We start from the raw sequence: 25,393 nt of genomic DNA on the forward strand, positions 1-25,393 counted from the left end.
AATTATGAATACATTTTTTTAGGTTTATAGTGTCTTTATTGTCACATGTACAGAGCACAGTGAAATTCAAACTTGCATGTGCTAACCTGCATATAACATGTCACCATTCTCTGGTGCTGTGAGTATAATATTTGTAAAGGTAACTTGATTAAGCAGATACAGAAAATAGTCTGATTACTTAATGTTACCTTTATAACCATGTATGACTGATATAATGTTTTATTGATTTTTTTTTTTTTATTTGCAGATCACATTGTGATGGTGTAGACCAGGAATTCCCATCTGCAGTCCTGGAGGGCCACAGTGGTTGAAGGTTTTCATTCTAGCCCCTTTCTTAATTAGTGTCCTGTTTTTGCTGCTAATTATCTTCTTTTGAATTAATTTTATTTGACTTGCTCTTGAAGACTCAGACCCTCTTAATTGTTTCTTTTTCCTTAATTAGCAGCCAAACAATAATGATATATAACATGAGCAGAAACATGACCAGTAGACTATGTCAATCATACAATAGCTGAAATTAAAGAAAGGTGAAGGTCTCAGGAATGCTGATCTGCTCAGGTCCCCAAAACATTTTAACACTGCTCTTAGAAAAGAGAAAATCAACAATGTCAGAAATGTATGTTCTGGCACAATCAGAGCAGCAACAAGTCATAGAATTAAAGGACGGGTTTAATTAACAACAAGAATCAGCACCTAATTAAGCTGCTGGTTTTAGCGAAATTGGTTGGAGTTTGAGGCCCTGACTTAGTTGGTCTTCTGTTGGCTCATTCACATCGCTTTTAATTTCTGTTTGGGTGCCATTTACGGAAAGAAATGAAGAAATTCAGGGGAACAAATCTTAAAAAACAAGTCAATTAAAATTAATTCGAAATAAGTTAATTAGCAACAAAAACATTGCACTAATTACGAAAAGGGTTAGAATGAAGACCAGCAGCTAATGGTGCCCTTCTGGACTGGAGTTGGTGAACCCTGGTGTAGACTTTGAAATTTGCTATATTAAGTGAAGTTTCCCTGATATTGTCATACAACAGTTTGCATTTACACTGCAGAATAATCTGGCATTCAGTTAATTGTAGGTATTAGGCTCCTACAATATACAGTACATCCAGAAAGTATTCACAGCGCATCACTTTTTTCACATTTTGTTATGTTACAGCCTTATTCTAAAATGGATTAAATTCATTTTTTTCCTCAGAATTCTACACACAACACCCCATAATGACAACGTGAAAAAAGTTTACTTGAGGTTTTTGCAAATTTATTAAAAATAAAAAAACTGAGAAATCACATGTACATAAGTATTCACAGCCTTTGCTCAATACTTTGTTGATGCACCTTTGGCAGCAATTACAGCCTCGTCTTTTTGAATATGATGCCACAAACTTGGCAAACCTATCCTTGGCCAGTTTCGCCCATTCCTCTTTGCAGCACCTCTCAAGCTCCATCAGGTTGGATGGGAAGCATAGGTGCACAGCCATTTTAAGATCTCTCCAGAGATGTTCAATTGGATTTAAGTCTGGACTCTGGCTAGGCTACTCAAGGACATTCGCAGAGTTGTCCTGAAGGCACTCCTTTGATATCTTGGCTGTGTGCTTAGGGTCGTTGTCCTGCTAAAAGATGAACCGTTGCCCCAGTCTGAGGTCAAGAGCGCTCTGGAGCAGGTTTTCATCCAGGATATCTCTGTACATTGTGCAGTCATCTTTCCCTTTATCCTGACTAGTCTCCCAGTTCCTGCCACTGAAAAACATCCCCACAGCATGATGCTGCCACCACCATGCTTCACTGTAGGGATGGTATTGGCCTGGTGATGAGCGGTGCCTGGTTTCCTCCAAATGTGACGTCTGGCATTCACACCAAAGAGTTTAATCTTTGTTTCATCCGACCAGAGAATTTTGTTTCTCATTGTCTGAGAGTCCTTCAGGTACCTTTTGGCAAACTCCAGGCAGGCTGCCATGTGCCTCTTACTAAGGAGTGGCTTCTGTCTGGCCACTCTACCATACAGGCCTGATTGGTGGATTGCTGCAGAGATGGTTGTCCTTCTAGAAGGTTCTCCTCTCTCCACAGAGGACCTCTGGAGCTCTGACTGAGTGACCATTGGGTTCTTGGTCACCTCCCTGACTAAGGCCCTTCTCCCCTGATTGCTTAGTTTAGATGGCCGGCCAGCTCTAGGAAGAGTCCTGGTGGTTTCGAACTTCTTCCACTTATGGATGATGGAGGCCACTGTGCTCATTGGGACCTTCAAAGCAGCAGAAATTTTTCTGTAACCTTCCCCAGATTTGTGCCTTGAGACAATCCTGTCTCGGAGGTCTACAGACAATTCCTTTGACTTCATGCTTGGTTTGTGCTCTGACGTGAACTGTCAACTGTGGGACCTTATATAGACAGGTGTGTGCCTTTCCAAATCATGTCCAATCAACTGAATTTACCACAGGTGGACTCCAATTAAGCTGCAGAAACATCTCAAGGATGATTAGGGGAAACAGAATGCACCTGAGCTCAATTTTGCAATTTTTAGCTTCATGGAAAAGGCTGTGAATACTTATGTACATGTGATTTCCCAGTTTTTTTATTTTTAATAAATTTGCAAAAACCTCAAGTAAACTTTTTTCACGTTGTCATTGTGGGGTGTTGTGTGTAAAATTCTAAGGAAAAAAATGAATTTAATCCATTTTGGAATAAGGCTGTAACATAACAAAATGTGGAAAAAGTGATGCGCTGTGAATACTTTCCGGATGCACTGTATGCTACTATGTGCCTTACAAAAATTAATAATATATTGTATTTTATATTAATTTGTAAAATAGAAACCCTACCTTTTAATGTTTGTCTTAAATCCAGCTGAAGGCTGTGAAGTTGGAAGTAAAGAAAACAGTTGGTCCTGTTTGCAGCTAATCTGAATGATCACCTTATGAGTTTGGTGAAATGCAAGTACAGTGGTTAGCACTGTTGTCTCAAAGCTCCTGACCTGATTACTGTGTGAGTGGAATTTGCTTATTCCTTCTATGACTGCTTTTTCTCTCTCTGCGTACTGTAGCTTTTATACCATGTGTCATCCCAGAGATGGACAAGTCAGGAATAATTGGTAACTTTCATTTAGCCTGGGCTAAGTGATGAGAAAGTATGTATGAGGAGGTCCTGCAATGGACTGGTGCCTCTTCTAAAGTTGGTTTCTGCCTTGGTCCCAAATGCTGCTAAGATAAACAGTCTCCCTTTATGACCCTATAGTTAGTTTGCTTGAGATCAATGCAATGGATGGACAGTGATGGGACTGAAATTACTATGCCCTATTGCATTGTGTACTTTCTAGCATCTTGTCATCTTTCTGTGAAAATGATTTGATAAAACAGAGATTAACTGATGCATTGTTTCCACTTTTGCCTATATTTTTTAATCTTTAGAATACAGCATGTGTTAAATGTTTTAAGCCTACATATAAGATGTATTATGATTATCATTATATTTGAAACTAGACAACCCGTGGCGTACCATATGCCGCATAATCAGGCCGTTTTTTTAATGATTTTTAAGCACAGCGAGAAAATTTACATTTGAAAAATCAGTAATGTAATAAATCAGCAAGAAAAGCAACATTGTAACAATGCACGGAACGAATCAACACACAATCGTCCATGACTGAAAACTGGCGGACCGCAATCACGCCTTCTCTTGCCAGACGGAGGGATGGGGGTGCATGGCGCGGAGTATGGAATGGGAGGAGAGGAGAAGGAGGTCCATTCAGCTCCCTCCGTCATGCTAGTCCGCTGAATTCTCGTTCAGTATGTACTGCCCGCTCATGTACCCACCTCCAACTCGTCGCTTGAGTCGTTGGCTGCTTTTCTATATATATAATCCACCAAGACACCTGACCACAGTAGTAGCGAGGTGGGAGGGGGGTGTGCACAAAGGGTAGGGACGCAACCAGTGGGAGCGTATGAGTCGCACTTAGTGGGAATTCCACAGTTTGCAGCCCGAATAGGGTTCAACGGCTTACCCACGCCTCTCTGCGCTGGGTAGACACACGCTCATTCTCATGCATAATTATTTATTGAATGCTAAACACTTCTGGAAAGACACGGTTGTCTAAAAATGGAACTCTGGAGAGAGCAACATATAATTGTCCGTGAGTGAAGAAGACGCATGTTTGTCACGGATGCAAATTGCTGTATGTAGCGTGTAAAACAGTTTGCTATGGTGCATGCGGTCGTGCGTCATAACCGAAAACTCGGTTTTTAAAGACTACTTACATTGTGTTTTAACCTCAGTTGTAAAGGATTGTTTTAAAGATCCCATGGGATACCCCTCGCAAACTGTTTTACACGCTGCATATGGCGACTCACCTCCGCGAGAAACATGCCTCTATGAACAGTCAAGGTGGCTTGGAGGTACATGAGGCCTCTACGACAGATGAATATAAATGACGCTGTTCTTTCTGTGTCGTCACGCCTGAGTTGGTGGGTGTGGCTCTGCGAGTTGTCGTCGTATCCAATGGTCTTGGAGTTGGTGGGCATGCCCTGCGTGCGCCATAGGTATCTTACTTGTCGGCGGCTTAGTGAATCCATACCCCTTCCGGCGTGCTTTCCATGGGTGTCTTGCCTTAGTGAATTATATATATAGACTAGCAAAATACCCACGGTTCGCAGCAGCAAAGTACTGCCTTAAAATTTTTATTAAGAAGAAAATTAGACCTTTTTAAACTGAGGGAAAATATACCAATAATTATTTGTTAAGGATCTCTTTGTATACCACATTGTGAGTTTGGCCCTCCGGTTGTAATATGACCAAGCTGTGCGCTGAACTTACTCTTAAGCATGCAACGTACAGTTGGCCATGTGAACAGTAATGTTGTTTCAAATCTCACAGCTTGGATTGCTGCTGTCATAATCAGTTTGAGTTTCATGGTTTGTTTCAATTACGACAGTATTTGTAGGACTTGTGTTGAAGAGACATTCGGCATCTGTCAAGTGTTGTAAGTATACAACCGGTTTCATCGATAACTTCACATCCAGCTTTTGAGAGTTTAAACATTCATAAACATCAAAGTGTCCACTACTGAAATCGTCACCTGTCAATCTAAGATGTTTAAGAGGCATTGGCGGTTGTCGAAAGGTGTAAAATATTTGGCCATTTCGGTACACTTGAAAGCGACAACCAAACAATTCAGCGGCAGCCATCAACTCACATGCAGATGCATAGGTGAAGGGCTTAAGCATTTCACACTTATAGTGTTCCTGTGTAGTATAATTATCTACTGTACCGTCATCAGTCCACACCTTGAACCTGTCCCAGTCATTCAATACATAAGACACAATGTTCCTCCGGATATCAAAAATGAGCCTGATTTGGCCGTGCAATATGTAACAAAGAGAATGGAAAAGGTAGGTGCCATCTCCGGGCATGGAAACCACTCGGTAAGTGACAGTTCTTTGATTGATGGTGATCACCTCAATGGACATGTTAATGGGGGTACGGTTGGAATGATAAAGGAAATGGGTACCTGAACAATGTAAAGTAAGTCCAAAATACCTACACAATAACTATAATCGTAATAAATGAACAATAAAACAGCGGAGAAGCCGTGGATTAAATAAAAAGGCTGTAGTTCTCAGCAGGGAAACGTGAGGAAGGGAATATAGAGACTGGAGTGACGGACGGCCTTATATAGGCAGGCAGGCAGCCAACAACATGGGAGGCGTTGGGATAGGGAACCCAACGCCGCCTCACACGGTGACCGAGCTGCAGGCTATGGACGTATATATGTACATAAGTAGGATTCAGTTAGTGTTGGGAACCCGTGTACCAAATTTCTCGAAGATGGGCCCATAAGTAACAAAAACCGTTGAAAAGTTCAATATGGCGGCCGACAGTGGCATCATACCACTGAAATAAGTACCAAATTTCAGCCTTCTACCTACACGGGAAGTTGGAGAATTAGTGACATTGGAAACTTCAATATGGCGGCCGACAGTTGCATCATACCACTGAAATAAGTACGTACATCGGTTTTGGTTAGCGCAGGGAAGCCACCTACCAAATTTCGTGAAGATGGGGCCATAAATAAGAAAGTTCAACATGGCGAACGTTGTCAACCGTTATAACCGTTATGCATAGAATTCCTAAATGAAACGTTCTTAACTTTTGTAACTAAGCTGTAAGGAATGAGCCTGCCAAATTTCAGCCTTCTACCTACACGGGAAGTTGGAAAATTAGTGACGTTGGACAGTTCAATATGGCGTCTGACAGTGGCATCATACCACTGAAATAAGTACGTACATTGGTTTCGGTTAGCGCAGGGAAGCCGCCTACCAAATTTCGTGAAGATGGGGCCATAAATAAGAAAGTTCAACATGGCGGACGTTGTCGACCGTTATCGACCGTTATGACCGTTACGTGTAAAATTTCGAAATGAAACCTGCTTAAATTTTGTAAGTAAGCTGTAAGGAATAAGCCTGCCAAATTTCAGCCTTCTACCTACACAGGAAGTTGGAGAATTAGTGATGAGTGAGTCAGTGAGGGCTTTGCCTTTTATTAGTATAGATACCTTACTACACTTGCAACTGGATTTTGCTTAAACCATAAACATTCAATAAAGGCCCAGTGATGGACCCATGCTAGGTTTGGTCCTTGTGCAACTGCTGTCACAATACACATCAGAACTGCAACCCTGTATTGGTCTGAGCAGGTTCAGAAAATGAAATAATCAATGCATAAATAAGTAACACATAGATTATCAGGTTGTAGAAGTATGCTCCTTGACTACCTCAGTAAAGGTTTGTGGAGAAATATACCAATAAACTCAGGGAACAGGGGTTGCAACCAGTTCCAGAGAAGGAGAAATCGTGTAAGTTTGCTCACACATACACATGTACAAAATAAAACAAAAAAATATATAAAGAACTCGAAGAAAATCCACATGGACATGGGATAAATATTGAACATCTTACAACTGGAACACATAGGCAGGAGTTGGAATATACAGAATCTCCATTAGAGCTGTAAGGCAGTAGTGGTAATGACTGCATTATCATGTAATGTCTGAAACAATCCATAACATAATGAGAGCTTTCAGGCTACTCAAATGTGAAAGAATGTTACATCCACCTTAGTCTTAATATAAGTTTCTCTCATTTCATTGACACCTATGTAGATTAAGTTTTCTCAGACAATGGATCAATGACTACTACTACCTTCAACCACATCTGCCCAGCCCTTTCATTTTTGTTTTGTTTTTGTGGTCAGTCTTTAAGCTACAGAGTGACTGTGGTTATTTGCAGATTATTCATGAGGAAAGGCAGCCAACAACTGGCTTGGCTGAGAAGTGTGTTGTAGCAACTGGGTAAACACAACGGCCCAGCAGTAACATGACTTAATCTACTGCATCCAGGGCAGTGAAACATCCATATTTTTTGTCTCTAATAATTTTGTTCTAATGTTCACCTTTTAAATGTAATTTACAGACAATATTATTTAATGGTAAACATTGGGTGGAGCAAGGGCTTACACTGCCATTAAAAGGCAGTGACCTATCTGGAGCAGAATATCAATTTAAAACAATTTAAAACTACGGAAAAAGAGGTACTGGACATATTATATAACTTACTTGTTCCTGACATGTGATATTAGCTAGAGAAGCAGGATTAGAGGATGATATAAGGCAAAAGACTCAAACATTAGGGAAAGGAAGAGGTTTACTAAAGCTTACCTGATATTTAGATGGCTGAGTAGTTCAATTACTGAGTAGACAGATGCAAGATTGACAGATAAGAAAGTACTGTATGATAGATAGATAGATAGCACACACTTTACTTGTCCCCAGGGGGAAATTTACTGGAAAGTATTAGGTAAAAATTTTATTTCTGTATGCTGTTTGTGTCTATTAATATATATTACAAAATAGCTGAAAGTATAAAAAAAAACATCCTTTGTTCAAAATTAAAGTGGCATTAACCCATTCATGTTTTTATTAAATTTTTAAAATATATTTTAATTGTTGATTGAGTCATTACTAATTTATGTGACCGTTTTTGGGATGTTATTGAATTGTTATTTTATTTGCCACTATTCTGTGTATTTTTTTCATGGGCACTGCCATGTTTATTCCAGTGACTTCCATTTGCAGCCACCTGAAATACACATGGTTCAATGTGTAGCGTCATCGTGTCACTCATATAATAGATGTAGTTAGTTAGTGTTGTAACATTGGTAAATCTAACAGATTCAAGGAAAAATCTTTTTGTCTAGCACTTCAAAAAAGCAAAAATTTTTAGGGGATAGGTTGTGACCAATTTTGTTTAGAATATGGCTCTTGGCAGTCTTGATTAATTCTTTAGTGATTGTTGATTTTCTGTGTACCAAACTATGCTAGTGTTTGGATGATCTTTTTATAACTTCTCCCTAAAAATAAACTTTTAATCTTTGCCCCAGAATTTCTGAGATTTAACTGTTTAAGCATGCCCCCGTCCAGTGCATAAAGAGCATTATCCTCTAGGGACAAACAAAATGAGAAAACAAAGTGCTAAAGTGACAGAGAAAAACTCCACAGGACTTGCTATGCAGGTGTTTTAAAAGCTTATCCAGTGGGTGGCTCCTCCTTCCCTCTTTTTGATATTTACACAAATGTACTCCCTCTCTTCTCCTACCACTCTCTTCCGCCCTTTCTTCTACATTCTTTTGTGGCTTGCCTTTTTCCTTGTTTGTGAGCCTGCTCACCACCTGTAGTAGTAGCAGGAATCGAATTGTCACAAGTATAAAGTAGAGTGAAATTCTTACCTGAATCCCTGACCAACATGCTACAGTATATCTCACCTCTGGATTCTAGACTTAAACCACTGGAATAAGTGAACCTAAACTCTGCTAAGATTCCATTTGTCAATACACAAAGCCTATCTCTGAATAAAACATTTTTTGTTACAACTTTTTCTTCATGTACTACATGTATTTGTTTGTCAAGAATTAATGATGAATCTTTTGTATGCTTGCACACGGTCATATTGCCATCTTCGCAAACGTATTGACACACACACAACCTTAGTGTGACTTTGGTTTTTGTGCAATTTAGGCAATTTTGAGAAGCTATAAATCTATTAAATTTAGCTCTTAGTCCTTTAAATAGGACCGCACAAATCTTAAAAATCTTTAACAATATTTCAACTTTATTTTCTTCTTTTGGTTTTTGTCTTGTTGCTTTAAATCATTACCTTACAACTATTTTATTCATGATATCCTGTTTTCTTAAACTTTACCATCCAAATGTGTTTTTTTAATTGTAAACTCATACTATGCCTATTAAGAGATGCCAGTTAACCTAATATGCACATCTTTGGGATGTGGGAGCAAAAAATCATTCACCGGCATGAGAACAATATGCACATCATACACAAACAGTGATCAGAACTTTAAACCTGATGATCCTTGAACTGAAAGGCAATTCAGTGTATTCCTTTTAAGGACAATTTCACTTATAAGCCTAGCAGGCTAAATATTTTTACAGATATGATATTGTAACATAGAGAAAAAGGAAGAAACTATAAATCTCACATTTAAAGTGAAAAGTTGCTTACTCTGTCTACAAACATGAAGCTTGAAGAAGCTTATATTCCAAGCACAAGGAAGTGCTTGGAAGTTTTTCAAGACAGAACACAAGATAATATAGATATTTTAGTATATGTCAGTGTGACATCATATGATTATTGCTGTAATAATAATAATTTACTGTTTGTCATAACCATTTGACAAACACTCCACTCCAATCATTGGGGGCAAAGGTCTCATTAATGCTCCAATGTTAGGTGAATATTAAAATCTTATTATAAATAAATTAGCTTTGGAGAATGTTTTTATTAGGCATTACAGTTCTTTAGAAGACAAATCACATCATACACAGATACAGTATTCTCTCTACAAACAAAAGACACACTACCTGTACTTCTGACCAGAACCACTTTTCTTGATACATGCACACTTTGACACTGTGGGTCAGGTGCAGTGTTGCTGAGAAAGTATTGCACTAGCAGCATATCACAACCTTACTGCATAGTATGGTACTAAGAGGAGACAGTCCTCAAGTGCTGTTGCATTGAACAGGGGAATAAGATCAGTTCCACATTTAAATAATTTTAACCTAGTCTTGTTTCTGTTTTGTGTTTGTCCATGATTTGCTTAGCTGGGTGTATGAATAACAGTTAATGGTGGTGCACCAGCAATTAAAACCTGGTCTCTCAGTTAACAATGTGCTGCTACATACTCCTCTTAATTTAAAGGGACAAATCACAGTAAAAAAGAAGTCCTTACATAAAAAATAATTTCAATTGTTAAGCTACATTAAATCAAGACGAGAGTCACTCTTATGACTGCAAATGTTATTTACTTCAAGCCTGTGCAAAGTCCTGGAAATCTATGTACAGAATGTAATAGCAATTTAAGATAAATGTTAGTAGAATCATATCAGATGCATAATTGTCTCTCTGTAACTCATCAGTGGATCTACCATCAGGGTGACCTGGGTGCACACAGCCCTGGGGCCTTGGTTTTGCAAGAATAAAGTCATCTTTTTTCAGTATCGGCTGTTCCACACAACACCTGTACGCTGTTACTTGTACATTATATCATCACCCCTCAATCAAATGTATGAGTGATTGCTGGCTTAAAACTCTGAGTGAGACCACTCTCCAGCTTGTTTGATTTTTATATGTGATGTTCATAGAACTCATTCCCCAATTCCATAGATAATACAGAAGAGCTGATGCTGGTCATTCATTATGTGCCCAGCTTTTTCTAATAACCAAATTAATCCAACAGTCATCAAAGTGTATACAATATCTATTCAGAGGCTGGACAATATGCAGCCCCCAACCTGGCCTGCGCTACGTGCCAGCCACTTCACGTCTCTGCTGCTCGCTTTTGTGGATTTCACTTTCACCAAAAAACAAATCTTTTAATTCTCGTGGATAAGCCTCTTCATTGGGAAGAAACACAACTTTTCCCTGATGGCAACATGAATTAGACGATCTACAAGTCTCTGACTTAAAGTTTAAATCCGAACAATATATTCAATCTCTTTTCGCTGTTCCGTCATTTCACCAAGTAATAATTTCTGTTACTTGGCACTAATGTGATCTTTACCATCATTTTTTGAGACTTTCAAATTTTAGTACTTTCATTATCTTTAACTGCTCTGCATGTGTTTTTGGATTCTTTACAACATTCTGCTTTGCCATCTACTCAGTCTTTTATTTCTGGCCCCGGACATGGTTAAATCTCTTGGCACAAAGTCCTGTCTCGCAGGACATGAAAGTATCTCTCTGAAAAGTCACGTCTCGTCCCAGGATTTTTTTATTATAATAGAGAGATATTTCATCACAGTGCAAATTTCACAGTAGAGAACAAGCTCTATATAATACATATTGTGAGTGATCTCATATTAGATCTGGAGAACACTCACAAAGACACCCCCATGACACTCTGAATGAATTCAGCATTAAAAGAACCTGGCACTATCTTTTGAAGCACACTTTCCAAACTGGCAGCTGATTTTCATATTTTTTATAGCATATTTGTAATTTTTCATGTCTGCAAAATTCTGTCTAATGCATGTGGGATTAATTTTGCAACATTATCCACTAAACTAAGCCCTCCTATTATGACAGTCAAAGCTAGTACACAACTTTTTTCCCCTATTCTGGTTCCAAAAAGCACACTGCAATTGCAGTTAATCTCAATCTTGATTCACTGCTACTCTGCAGTTCCAGGACACATTGCAATAGTGCTAAACCACAAAATTAGCCTTGTTACCATACACACAGAGTAAGACCAGATCAGCACGGGAATCATCCCCAGATGATAGCACACTGTAACTGACCCTGTTGGGGGAAGAGTGATGCAGCTTTGCTTTGAATGCTGATTCCCTTTAAAATTGCATACTAAGCAACATATATAATGATGCTGCCAGATAGGAATTGAAGATACCAAAAGCAATCTTGTTTATTATGGAACAAAAAGCAGCAACACTGTACCTTAAGTGCCTAACTATACTGGATTATTTTGTTTTTTAGCTTTTATAGGCCAGGGGAAACTTCTCCAAAACATAATCTTGGAACAAGACTCAGCTACCCTCTTCCTGTTCCCAACTTGTACACTGTTCCTATTACTCGCATTCAGTGTCATATTCTTCATCATCACTGGGGCAATACTGCATGGATGAAAGCATTAAAGCCTTCATGGGGCTATGATTTATTTATTTTCTATTAAAGTGTCCACCGTCTTTTTCAAATTCTCCTTATTTAAAGGATGCCCTTTCCCTGACACACTTTTTCCTTCCACACAAGCAGCTAGCCCATACCAGCCAATGAAGGGTTCACAGACAGATGCCTTCACACCAGCCTGTGAAGAACTTTCGGTCTGTACTGTACTGATAGAGACAGATATACTTTTTAATGGAAATGATTAGAAGATGAGACATAGTCAATAACTGAGCCAAGATCATTACCAAAAACAAAATGATCTATCATCAAGTTCAGAACATTGAAATTTAGTTCAAATAACCAGGCAAAAACACAAAAAGAATTGCACACTAACACTCATGTTTTTATCCTTAGTAATGGATGATTAAATGTATTGAGTCTGTTAATTTATTTTAAAAACAGTTTTTAAATTTTAAATTTTAAATGCGGATTTCCGGCGCCGCATCCGAGTGGCAGCCTTTCCAGCAGCTCCGTATACGACTTTATCTTTTTACCTTTTTATCTCTATTTTTCTCTATTTCACTGATAACTTCTACCACTTTTTTTTATGTGGAATTGCTCCCTGGACACTTTTACTATTTTACTATTTGACATGGATTTTTACACTCCGAGAATCGCCTATTCAAGTAGTCAGCTTAAAGCACTGAGAAGAAATGCTTATGCCGGTGTGGTTCCTTATTTACCTGACGAGGTAAGAAGACGATATCGGGCAGCCGAGCGCAAAGATAAAAAATAAGATTAAATCGAGACAACTTGAGAGAAAATGGCGTTATAAACCGTCGGTGCCTTCTGTGATCCTGGGAAATGTAAACTCACTACCAAATAAGATCGACGAACTGGCTGTGCTGGTGAAAAATGTCAGAACCTACAGAGAATGCAGCTTACTGTGTTTTAGTGAAACGTGGCTAACGTCTATCATCCCAGATGCTAACGTGGAGCTACCCGGGTTTAGCACAGTTAGAGCGGACAGAGACGCAAGTACCTGTGGAAAGAAGAAAGGAGGAGGACTCGCTCTCTATGTCAATACAAAGTGGTGCAACTCAGGACATGTAAACGTTAAAATCTCCACTTGCTGCAGGGACATCGAACTGTTGGCCGTAAGTCTGCCCTATTACTTGCCCAGAGAGTTTGGACACGTGATTGCTGTTATTGTTTACATCCCCTCAAGCGAACGCGAGATGGCGAGTGACATCATCCATTCCGCAGTTGCTAAGTTACAAACGCAGCACCCTGAGGCACTTGTGCTAATCGCTGGAGACTTTAACCATGTAACGCTGGACAAAACATTACCTGCCTTCTCCCAGTATGTGGATTGTAACACTCGGGGAAACAGGACTATTGACCTACTATATGCAAACGTTAAAGACGCATACAGCGCCACCCCACTGCCTGCGCTTGGGAAAGCAGATCATAACCTGGTTCTGCTTCAGCCTCAATACAAACCAAGAGTGAGGCGCTACCTACAACCACACGCTCATTCAGGAAGTGGTCCCTGAGGCAGAGCAGGCTCTGAGAGACTGCTTTGGAACTACAGACTGGGATATATTGCTTGGGTCACATAGTGAGAACATTGAAGAGGCTGTTGAATGCACAACTGATTACATCAACTTCTGTATGGACATTGTAGTTCCAGTAAGAACAGTATGCTGCTATGCTAACAACAAGCCATGGGTTACAAGTGACATCAAGGGCCTTTTGAACCAGAAGAAAAGGGCTTTTAAAGGTGGTGATAAGCATGAGCTCAAGTGCTGCAGAAGGAACTCCGAGTCCAGATCAGGGCAGCGAAAGAGCAGTACAGGAGAAAGCTGGAGCAGAAGTTGCAGAACAACAGCATGAAGGAAGTGTGGGATGGGATGAAGATTATCACTGGCTGCAGCTCAAGCGGGTGCCGCCATCGAGACAGACGTGGAGAGAGCAAACCAAATGAACAACTTCTTTAATAGGTTTGATCACAGTAACCCACTCTCACCTCGAGTACTGCATCCTCCAACCATCCTTCTGCTGATACCAGCATAGGTGAGACATCCCCACCCACAATTACAGCAGCCCAGGTGAGCAGAGAGCTGAAAAGACTTTGTGCCAGCAAAGCAGCGGGTCCAGATGGTGTATCGCCACGATTGCTGAAGGCCTGTGCGTTGGAACTGGGGAGTCCTCTACAGCGCATCTTCAACCTGAGCCTGGAACAGGGGAGAGTCCCAAGGCTTTGGAAAACATCTTGTATCACTCCTGTCCCAAAGGTATCACGTCCTAGTGAGCTGAATGACTTCCGCCTGTTGCTCTGACGTCACATCTGATGAAGACCATGGAGCGGCTGCTGCTTCACCACCTGAGGCCACAGGTCCGCCACGCCCTCGACCCTCTGCAGTTCGCATACCAGGAGAAGGTGGGAGCGGAGGATGCCATCATCTATATGCTACACGATCCCTCTCCCACCTGGACAGAGGCAGTGGTGCTGTAAGAATTATGTTTTGGACTTCTCTAGCGCCTTCAACACCATCCAACCTCTGCTCCTTAGGGATAAGCTGACTGAGATGGGAGTAGATTCACACCTGTGGCATGGATTGTGGACTATCTTACAGACAGACCTCAATATGTGCGTCTTGGGAACTGCAGGTCTGACATTGTGTGCAGCAATACAGGGGCGCCGCAGGGGACTGTACTTTCTCCGGTCCTGTTCAATCTATATACATCAGACTTCCAATATGACTCGGAGTCCTGCCATGTGCAAAAGTTCGCTGATGACACTGCTATTGTGGGCTGCATCAGGAGTGGGCAGGAGGAGGAGTACAGAAAGTTAATCAAAGACTTTGTTAAATGGTGCGACTCAAACCACTTACACCTTAACACCAGCAAGACCAAGGAGCTGGTGGTGGATTTTAGGAGGCCTAGGCCCCTCATGGACCCTGTGATCATCAGAGGTGACTGTGTGCAGAGGGTGCAGACCTTTAAATATCTGGGAGTGCAGCTGGATGACAAATTGGACTGGACTGCCAATACTGATGCTCTATGTAAGAAAGGTCAGAGCCGACTATACTTTCTGAGAAGGTTGGCATCCTTCAACATCTGCAGTAAGATGCTGCAGATGTTCTACCAGACGGTTGTGGCGAGTGCCCTCTTCTACGCGGTGGTGTGCTGGGGTGGCAGCATAAAGATGAAAGACGCCTCACGCCTGGACAAACTTGTTAAGAAGGCAGGCTCCATTGTAGGATTAAAGTTGGACAGTTTAACATCTGTGGCAGAGCGACGGGCACTAAGCAAACTCCTGTCAATCATGAATAATCCAGTGTCATCTCCAGACAGAGGAGTAGCTTCAGTGACAGACTTTTGTCACTATCCTGCTCCACTGACAGACTGAGGAGATCGTTCCTCCCCCACACTATGCGACTCTTCAATTCTTTCATTTTTATTATTATTTAATTTAATATTGTTTCTTTGTATCAGTATACTGCTGCTGGATTATGTGAATTTCCCCTTGGGATTAATAAAGTATCTATCTATCTATCTATCTATCTATCTTTACAGGATGCTAGAGACTATCCTGACAATGTTAAAAGAAAGGCTGAAAAAACTCCAAGAATTGTGGTTAATCCATTGTAGAACACACACACACGCATACCTACACACATCCAGTAACAAAGGGCAAATTTACAGTCTCCAGGTTATTTACACTGAATATCACTAAGAAAGGAAAGAAACAAGAAACTCAGAAGAAACACATACAATATGGAGAACATACAGATGGCCAAACAGATTACGACCACAATCAAGCCTGGGCCTCTGGAGCTGTCAGGCAGAATTTACAATACAATACAATTTATTTTTTGTATAGCCCAAAATCACACAAGAAGTGCCACAATGGGGTTTTACAGGCCCTGCCTCTTGACAGCCCCCCAGCCTTGACTCTCTAAGAAGACAAGAAAAACTCCCAAAAAATGTTGAAGGGAAAAAATGGAAGAAACCTTGGGAAAGGCAGTTCAAAGAGAGACCCCTTTCCTGGTAGGTTGGGCGTGCAGTGGGTGTCAAAAAAGAAGGGGGTCAATACAATACAGTACAATACACAGAACAGAACAAATCCTCAATACAGTATAATAATTAAAATTTTAGAAGTACGGAGTAGAATTTAACAGTAGATGATATCACATAATATGATTTGGATTTGTTTAGAGTCCTGGAGACCTAATCCATCAAGCTGCCTCCCCCATTTGGCCATTCCACAGCTGAAATAGCGCTAATCCGATGAAAGGACCCCTCTTTCCCACGATTCCTGCCATCCTCTGTCAGGGATGACTTTACTTTAGGCAGGCAAAACAACTTGGCCGGTGGGCCGTGGCACCAAGTGCCACAATTGAGTACCGAGAAGAGAAACGGAATAGGTGACGGTTAGTATCCAATTATAACTATCATGTTACTTATGTTTTAGTGCTAATGACTAACAACAGAGATGCAGTCTGTACAGTTAATCAGCAGCTCTAGTTGCATTTAATTACATAATATTGTAATTACTTTATAAGAAATTATTTCACATCAATAAAAGAAATCTACATGCTCAATGAAGTTTGAACTGATGTTTATTGGATTACAAGACTAGTTATACAGCCATAATGATTGCTGCTGTGCTGACTTAAAATGCAGAGGGTCAAGAAGTTCCAGTTAGAATCAGACTCTTGTTTTCTATGCATCATATTAATACCAGTGAAATACATACATTATTTCTTAAAACAAATTTTTATTGCCAAATAGACATGTGGGCTTCAATTGCTAATGGAAGAATCCTTCAAATCTTCAACCGCTATCACAGTTTAGAACTTCAAAGTGCCCATTTTCGTATACATCTTGAACTATGGCTATGGCTTTGTTTGTTCTAACATATTATGCTGTTATTTCTTATATAGCATGTGTTCATCGATCACACCGTCCTCCTCCAATCAGGCAACGAATGAATGGTTCATGAGCCAATGCTGCTTTCTCAGAGTCATCCTCATAGATCTCTGTCAGTACTTCCTGCCAACTCAAGAAAGGCCAACAAGATATAGTAATGCATTAGCTGTTCAGGTCTAAGTACTTCCAAATCTTGAGTTTCTGCCAACAGTGACATATACAGGAACCTTGCAGAGAGCATTGATGTATTCCAGCCCTTGTTTAGCCGTATTATGCCTGTCATCTAAAGGTTAATGTGGTCTTTTCCACTGTCTATTTACATTTAGTTCCACTAATGCTTCAAATGGAATTTGCAAAGTAGGCAGATTCCCTGATGCTTTGCTCCTAAGGTGGAGGCACTTAGGGGTTGTGCAAATAATAGCCTTCTTTGGGTATATTATTAGAAGTTGTAAGTTTTGTTGAACAGAATATTTATCCATCCATCCATTTTTCTGTTTATTTCCTCACTTGCTCATTTAGATCAGGGAGACATGAAGCTGGTGCCTACCATGGCAGCACATGGAACACGGTGGGAACCAACTCTGTAAAGGCAGCAGTTCATCACAGGGCACACTCTTTTGCTCACTCACACAATTATGTTAACATAACATCTGTGGAAACCTACACCGCAACTTTTCTTTGGCCTCAAGCATAATGGCTCTCCACTGAAACCATGCATTCTCATCCCATTGAATGACCTTCAAACAACACAGATGATATGTTACAATGCAACTTATGGACAAGCCAGGTAATTTGTGGGTCACACGACTGGCATCGCTATAGGTATGTTTCTATATTACTTAGCTGTGGTAGGCAAGGGGCTGCCATGTCAGCTTACCAGATCATAATGTGGCCTTGATCCATGTGCTTGAAGTGTCTCATAAGGATAAAATGCCCAATGAGCTAGCAAAACAGCTCTTTTTGTTCTAATGCCAGCAGATAACTGTGGAAGGATAAGAAAGCTAATTCAATGGGTAGGAAAAAATATTACATTTATTAACACCAAGGTAATAATTACTAGTCAAATATTTTACACACTTCATTATCTGTGTATCTGTTATAAACTAGAAAATTACAAGCAATTTGGATGAGGGAGCTTTAAAAACATGAAAATATATCAAATAACAGTTAATTTTATAGGTTAAAATAATTCATATAAAAACAGATAAACCAAGTAAATAAATGTTTTGGCGACATTTGGCACCTAATGCAGGAAATGTTCATGAAATAAGAACATCACAGACCTAACACTTCAAGTGACTAAAAATACACCCACACCAACTACAATGGCATTTTAAGGGAGAACTCTGCTGAAATTTGGTGCTGCTGCTGCACACATCCAGAATCCTGACATTGAATTCTGGCCTGGTCATAATCCGTGTTTGTACATTCTCCATCAATCTATGTAATTTTCTTTTCTGGTTATTCTGGTTTTCCTTCTACATTCCAATGCTGTGAGTGTTTGGTTAATTTTACATTATAATTTGATTCCTTGTAAGTTCTCTTATGTGTGCATGAGTGGGCACCATGATCGACTGATTTCCTGTCTAGGAAAACTTGTGTTTCCTTCCTTGTGCCAAGTGTACCCGTGACCTTGAATTGGATTTGAAAATATCATATAAAGTTTAACATAAAATGTCATAAATAAAGTTTCAGTGACATCAAATAAAGACATGACAGCTGAGTTTAGCAGTGTGCGTGTACTCCATTCCGTTATTAGGATTTGTTTGTGTTTTGCATTAAGAACCAGCACTTCTCTGCTGTGAAGACACCTGATGCATCTGCCAAATAAACATCACACATTACAGTTAAGTGATCCAAAGGATAACTCTGCTGGTCTGTTTGTCAGGGCATTTAACTCTAATAATGTGATATCGTTTGCAATTTTCATACTTCCTTCTTTGTTCAATGGCTCACACACTTAAGCATTGTTGAGTTCTCTTTGCGTATAAAGTTTTCTTCAAAAAGTTAACTTTTTTGGTCAAGTTTCCTATGCTCATCCTACATTGTCTTCTTCATTTAAATCAGCAGTAACAATAAACAAATTTCCTCCTCTCTTTCTTTTATTCTTCCCTCCACTCCTCCCCAGGTGAGCACAGTCCTTCTCCACTCCTGTCTCTAATCTACCTGAATAAGGTGAAGGAGTCATTTTAATCTGGACCCAGGAGTATTACAGGTGTCACAACGTTGCACCCAGGAAGTACTTCTGGGTCAGGCCAAACCTTCATAAAACAGGAAAGTCCTCTCCCAGCAGTGCACTCTGGCAGCATCAAAGGCTGCCCTCCTGAACTACAACTCCCATAGAACAATACGTGTGCCATCTAGCGCACTGGTGAAATATTTTGGTCATGGAAGGTAGTCTTCCTTTGTCTATCCATTTTCTCTGCTTCCAAACTAAAGCAAGGTACAGTGCCAATCCTGTTCAAGATGCTCCTCCATCCACGGATTATCCTGGCCTCCCAAAATGGTAAAGAGGTACAGTTCATTCAAGCTGGGATGCCACCACACCCATAACAACCACAGAGATTGAGAATATGAAACTGATGCCTCACAACTCTAGGAAACTGGTCACATTCAGTGTGTGATCTGCACATTCTTCCCTGGTCTTTCTGGGTGTTTCTCTTTATAGTCTGTCTTTTGTCTGAGACATGCTTTGTTAACTTAAATGCTGACACTAAGGGGTTCAAAATGTGTTGTGCAATAGAATGGTACACAGTTCAGGGCAGGTTCCTGCTTTGCACCCAATGCTTACATGTTAGGTTCTGTAAATGATCACTGCAATCTCCATTGAAGGTGTTGTATACAATGATAATTAATGCATTCTTAATTATTTTGCAAGAGTGAAGTATAAAATGCAAGACTGATTGATTGCTGTATTTTTATAAAGTACTTTGTGACAATAACAAATGTGTGAAAGCTACTGTTATGTAATATTGTATAAAACCAATTCATCTCTTGTCAAATCTCTTTGTAAGTGCAGTCAGTGTAACAACTTGGTATTACAGTGCCTCTGTTTTATTGCAGATTGCTGAAATTTAAAAGAGCACAAAGAGATCCTTTCTGAAAGACAGTAGAGTACAGTGTAATCCATCCAGTTACCTGCATATTTTCAAAGTTTCTCAAATTATCATCTTAACTGAAATAAATATATCACGCGGATTTACCATGCACTACAACTCTGAAATGCAAGACACTGAATAAACTGAAAACACACACACCAAATTAAAAAAAAAAAAAAAATCTAGGAATATAAGTAGCGCCCATTCTTCAGCAATCTGCAAGTTCATATATTTACTTTTACTTGAAGCAAGTTCACACATGCCTGCTGTGCAAACTTGGATAAGTTCGGAAAGGAAAGAGACTGAAAATGGGTGGCATTGTTTGCTGACTCTCAGATGACACAAACAAATGAGGCCAGCTTTATAGAAAGGCCTGCTCCAGTGGGAGGAGCTTTTCTTGGCAGTGTGTACTCGGTGGGACCTTTATCATTATTAGAATCACATTTAAAGTCTCCCAGCTCTCACTTACTCTCTCTCTGTCTAGCATGCATCGTCTTTGTCCATCCGTGGGCCCTCTGCTTTTGGCATACTAATACTGCTGCCAATGTTTTATGTGAAAATATTTGTTACTATTACTAACTGCTCTCATTGAAGAAGATAAGGAAACCTATTTTTTTTCTTTGTCCACAGCCATGAGGATTTTTATTGCTTTTGAAGGGTTATGTGAGCCTTTTTACATTTCCCAGGACCAAACAATCCAGGCTGTAAAGCTGATGGTCAAGGTAATAAAACTTAAAAAAACTAATTCTGAGTTGTTGTATTGAGTATCTATCTATCTATCTATCTATCTATCTATCTATCTATCTATCTATCTATCTATCTATCTATCTATCTATCTATCTATCTATCGAATATTCTCTTTTTCTATCTATCTATCTATCTATCTATCTATCTATCTATCTATCACTTTTATGTGATTTTAGGCAGCACTTGTTGGTGCAATGGGTAGTTTTGGCATCTCAAGCCCCCTGAGTTTGAATAATAATAATAATTCTTTACATTTATATAGCGTTTTTCTTACTCCTCTAATCTACTTGTTGCCATCAGTTTGGTTGTTGTCTGTGTCTATTTGGCACTTTCTTCACATGTCAGTGTTGATTTTCTCCAGATATTCTAGTTATCAACCCAGATCTCTAAAGACATGCGGTTTCGATTGACCGGTAGTGTGGGTATATGTGTGTGCATGTGCATGGGCCCTGTGATGAACTGGCAGCCTGTCCAGGGCCACCTCCTACTTTGTACCTGGTGCTGATCTAGCAACCCTAAACAGGATTAGAGACAGAGTGAGAGAGAGTTTGGGAGCATGCACTGATATAGCTCATTGCCGCACCCACCACACAATAAACCACCTCATGATCTCAGATTAGGTGGATTAGAAAATGTTATTTAATGTTATGTTTGTTTGAGCTGTGTTTTTGCAAAATCTTGCAAGATTGTAAGCTGTTATCAGGGTAGATGATAACATTGGTATAATATAATACTCTGTAGGCTTTTATGGTTTAATATAAGTAGACATATTTCAGGCAAAACAGTAGTGAAGTCGTTAGTGATGGTGCCTCATACAGCAGTTCTAAAGACCTGGTTTTGAATTTCCTCTAATTGCCAGGGTAGAGTTTGCACATTCCCCCAGTGTTTGTGCATTTTTATTCTCTAAGGTACTGTGCTTTTTCACTCACGTTACAAAGATTACTTATCAACTGTTAATTAGCCTTGTTAAAGTAAATCTGAGTGTGGCCATGAGCGCACCCTAAAATGGTACTCACCCTGGTTTTCCACCTTTCACAGATTGTTGCTGGGATAACCTGAACTGATTAAGTGGATATATATAGGTGGCTGACTAATGGAAGGATATTTAGATACATTATCCTCATCATCTCAATATAAATTCATGAAAATATGTATACTTTGTAATTATTTATTCACACAGTTGACATTTTCCCAACTATAGAGGTGACAACAGTTGTGTCCTGGGTGAATGGAATCCTATATTATTGTATAGTAACTATAACAACAGGGATTGGTTCACATCTCTTCATATAATTTAGATTATCTTTGAGCAGCTCTCCTAACATCTGGATGTTCTTTCTCTCATGTGTGTTGATGAAAGTACAGTATATGAGTCAGAACAATCTTAGATGTAAGCCCAGAAAAAAATCTTGAATGTCTTTCAACTCATGCTGCATTTTTTCATGGACCTCAAAAAGAGAAGATGCTGTTACATTTTTTTTTTGTATGACCTCAATATACAACCCAGGTTAATTACGGTTTTGAATCTGCTATCACTATAACAGTTCATCAAGATGTGACTCTCTTTGTGTCTCCTGAAGTCCTTGATGAGTTGCTTTGTTTTGGTGATATTCAGTTCCAGATTGTTGTCAAAACACTATACAGTTGCCACCTTATTCTTGTACACAGGTTCATCACTTCAGCTTATTACTCCCATTATTGTGGTGTATTCAGCAAATATAATAAAATGGATGCTACTATTTTGGCTGTACCATTTTTCCAGAGTTAAGGAAGCAACCTTGAAGCCATTCAGTATTTGCTGAGGTTTGGCGCATGTACTGATACAGCATGTTACCACACCCAACACCACAAACCACCTCAGGATCCCAAATTAGGATCTGAGCGCAGTATTTGTTGTCTAACTTTAACATAAAGTAACATAACATAAAGGAAACATAAAAATTTAGAGGGAACAATTATATCATAGGCTAAACTGTAATGAATAAAGAGCATCCTGAAATAGGTGACTCTCCTGTTAAGGTGTTCAAAGGTAATAACATGTAAGGCCATGTAAATGGTTTATTCCACTGACCTGCTGATTTGGCTTGATGAGAAGAGATTGATAGTGTTATTGTGAGTCATTATTAATGGCACTAAGCACTTCATAGCCACAGACTTAAGTGCCACTGGGTAGCAATCACTCAGTCCTGCTCCTTCAGTTTTCTTGGGCAATGACAGTATGGTGTTTTCTAATAAAGTACACAAGCACAGCAGACAGAGATAGTGAGAATTTGTAAATGTTCTGTGAAAATGAACTGTGAAATTTCTGAGGATGTTAAATAAAATGCAGTGTGAGCCAGCTACTTTGTGACTGTTTATTTTTTAAAGGTAATACATATATCATGCTTATTTTGTAGAATAAAACTTGACTTACTTACAGGTGTACAGGAAGGTTGTTGTTGTTAGTTTCAAAGTGAGTGGAGGAAACTGTTTTTTGCTTCTTTGAAAACAAAGAATAAAATTGTGGTATTCCTGGTAACATTTTCCAACAGTATTTAGGCCAACTCTCACACACACTGAGAATAATTTTGTGTACTTTATTCTTGTATTGACTTTATGCCCATCTGATTGCTTTCTCAAATTCCTGTGTACAAGTCTCTATCACCTTAACAAAACAGCAGTCCAGTTTTCAAGTTTAGACCAAATGTTAATAAACTCAAAAGCCTGGTATTAATATACTGTAATTGATCTTCCTAGTGGGAATATAACTGCCCATGGAACATTTAACACAAAGCGTTAGTGATTTTGATTATTTATTAGGATCACTGGAACAGTCAAACATTCCATTGCACTCTATGAGATGATGCTCAACAGACGTTGGCTTAGTTTTCATTGTGGACGGAACACTATTTAGTTTAATTTATACACAGCAAATAAAGGAACAAAGATGTGGTCAGATTTACCAAAGGTAGAGAATGATGTACCCTAATAGGGACGCTGCACAGGAAAGATGTCTCTTTATTTAAACTAAAGGAATTGAAGTCACGGCAAAGTAAGTGTCTGAGCACATGATTTCATGTGTACTGGTAATGTTGGGAAAGATAAATGAGTGCAATGTCTTCATAATAAGAGGAAAATTCCCTTAAAAAGCTGAAAGGTCGGCATTTCTTCATGATATATTCCAAATCATTGAGCATGATTTGAAAAGCGCTTCTACATCTGTGCACAAGAGACTGCTGATCATTAAGTACAAATGTCTATGTTTTATCTGGTGCTTGTGGGGTGAAGTGTAGGGCCAGTGCAATTGTAAATAGTGTGCCAGAAATGCTTATATTCAACCACATTTCTGTGCAACAGAGAACACAGTACCCTTTCATGTCTCATTGCAAATGGATGCAGCATTACAGTTTCTCAGACTTGGTATCCAACAGTCACACATTTGCAAGCAGTATGCCTCACAATAACAGTCTGCATGCACATCATCTGAGCTTCAAAGATACTCAGTATCACTTCCTTCCTGCTAGTTGTTTTGCCAGAAGAGACCACATATGAATACCTGTAATGAAAGAAGGCCAAAAATCTCACCACAGACTATAGGAAGGGAATGCTTCCAACATCTTTCCTGAAGAAGGGGCCTGAGTTGCCTCTAAAGCTTGCATATCATAATCTTTTTAGTTAGCCAATAAAAGGTGTCATTTTGCTTGACTTCTCACAAATTGAATCAAAGCAATTCTGAATTTTGATGTGCTTCCTTTTATTCCACAAGGAAAGCAGATAAGATGGGGAAATATTTAGAAGCCAAAACATCACACAACTTTCTTAATAAACAGTAAGACTTGTAATCTTCTCTCTCATGAACCGTACAAAAAAGTGCAAAGCCTGAGTTTCAACTGACAGAATCTGGCCATTAATTATTGTTAAGATCTGCAAATACATCAAAATCAAAAGAGTTTGCATAAGAGATGTCACCACAGGTTTGCACTGATTAGACATGAAAGACATGAAGTCAAAATTATATTATCATTATGAACGTCAAAGGAGAGGATCTGACAGCTGCATTTTGAAAGGAAGACAATTAAGAAGACTGCAATCTTCTGACTGCAAGGTAATGAAGGCACAGCAGAGTATCTCCCAATCAAGAGTATCTGTTCTTTTAAAAGACATAAAGAAAGAATGATTGTTGTAGAGCTGCTACACATTTAGGATCCAGGCTCCATGTGCAATGAGAATGAATGATGGCATAAGCTTTGTGGATCAGATATTCAGTGGGGGAAAAAGTCTTCATCTGCTTCTTGAGCTAGGCTGAAATATTCTCTGCTGAGACTTCTATCTCAAGGAAGCAAATGGTAACAACAAATGTTTGAGGGGAGTCATATAAAGGGTTATAAGTAGCCTGGCAGGAGCTGAAAAGGCATAAGGGCCCAAGTAGGGATCTTCTTAGCAAGTCAGGGTTTT

The 25,393-nt window shown here is 39.5% G+C and overlaps 1 protein-coding gene across 1 annotated transcript in view; it reads left to right on the top strand.

Annotated features, from left to right (window-relative positions):
- LOC120532192 (protein ANKUB1-like) overlaps positions 1 to 25,393 on the top strand; it is a 70,316-nt gene that overhangs the window by 9,861 nt on the left and 35,062 nt on the right. Inside the window, exon 2 of the mRNA XM_039758055.1 lies at positions 20,843 to 20,934. Within this exon, the coding sequence (XP_039613989.1) occupies positions 20,845 to 20,934 (90 nt within the window). The 5' untranslated portion in view covers positions 20,843 to 20,844. The remainder of the gene's footprint in view (positions 1 to 20,842; positions 20,935 to 25,393) is intronic.

The sequence above is a fragment of the Polypterus senegalus genome, chromosome 1 (assembly GCF_016835505.1).
Source record: "Polypterus senegalus isolate Bchr_013 chromosome 1, ASM1683550v1, whole genome shotgun sequence".
Taxonomy (NCBI): Eukaryota; Metazoa; Chordata; class Cladistia; order Polypteriformes; family Polypteridae; genus Polypterus; species Polypterus senegalus.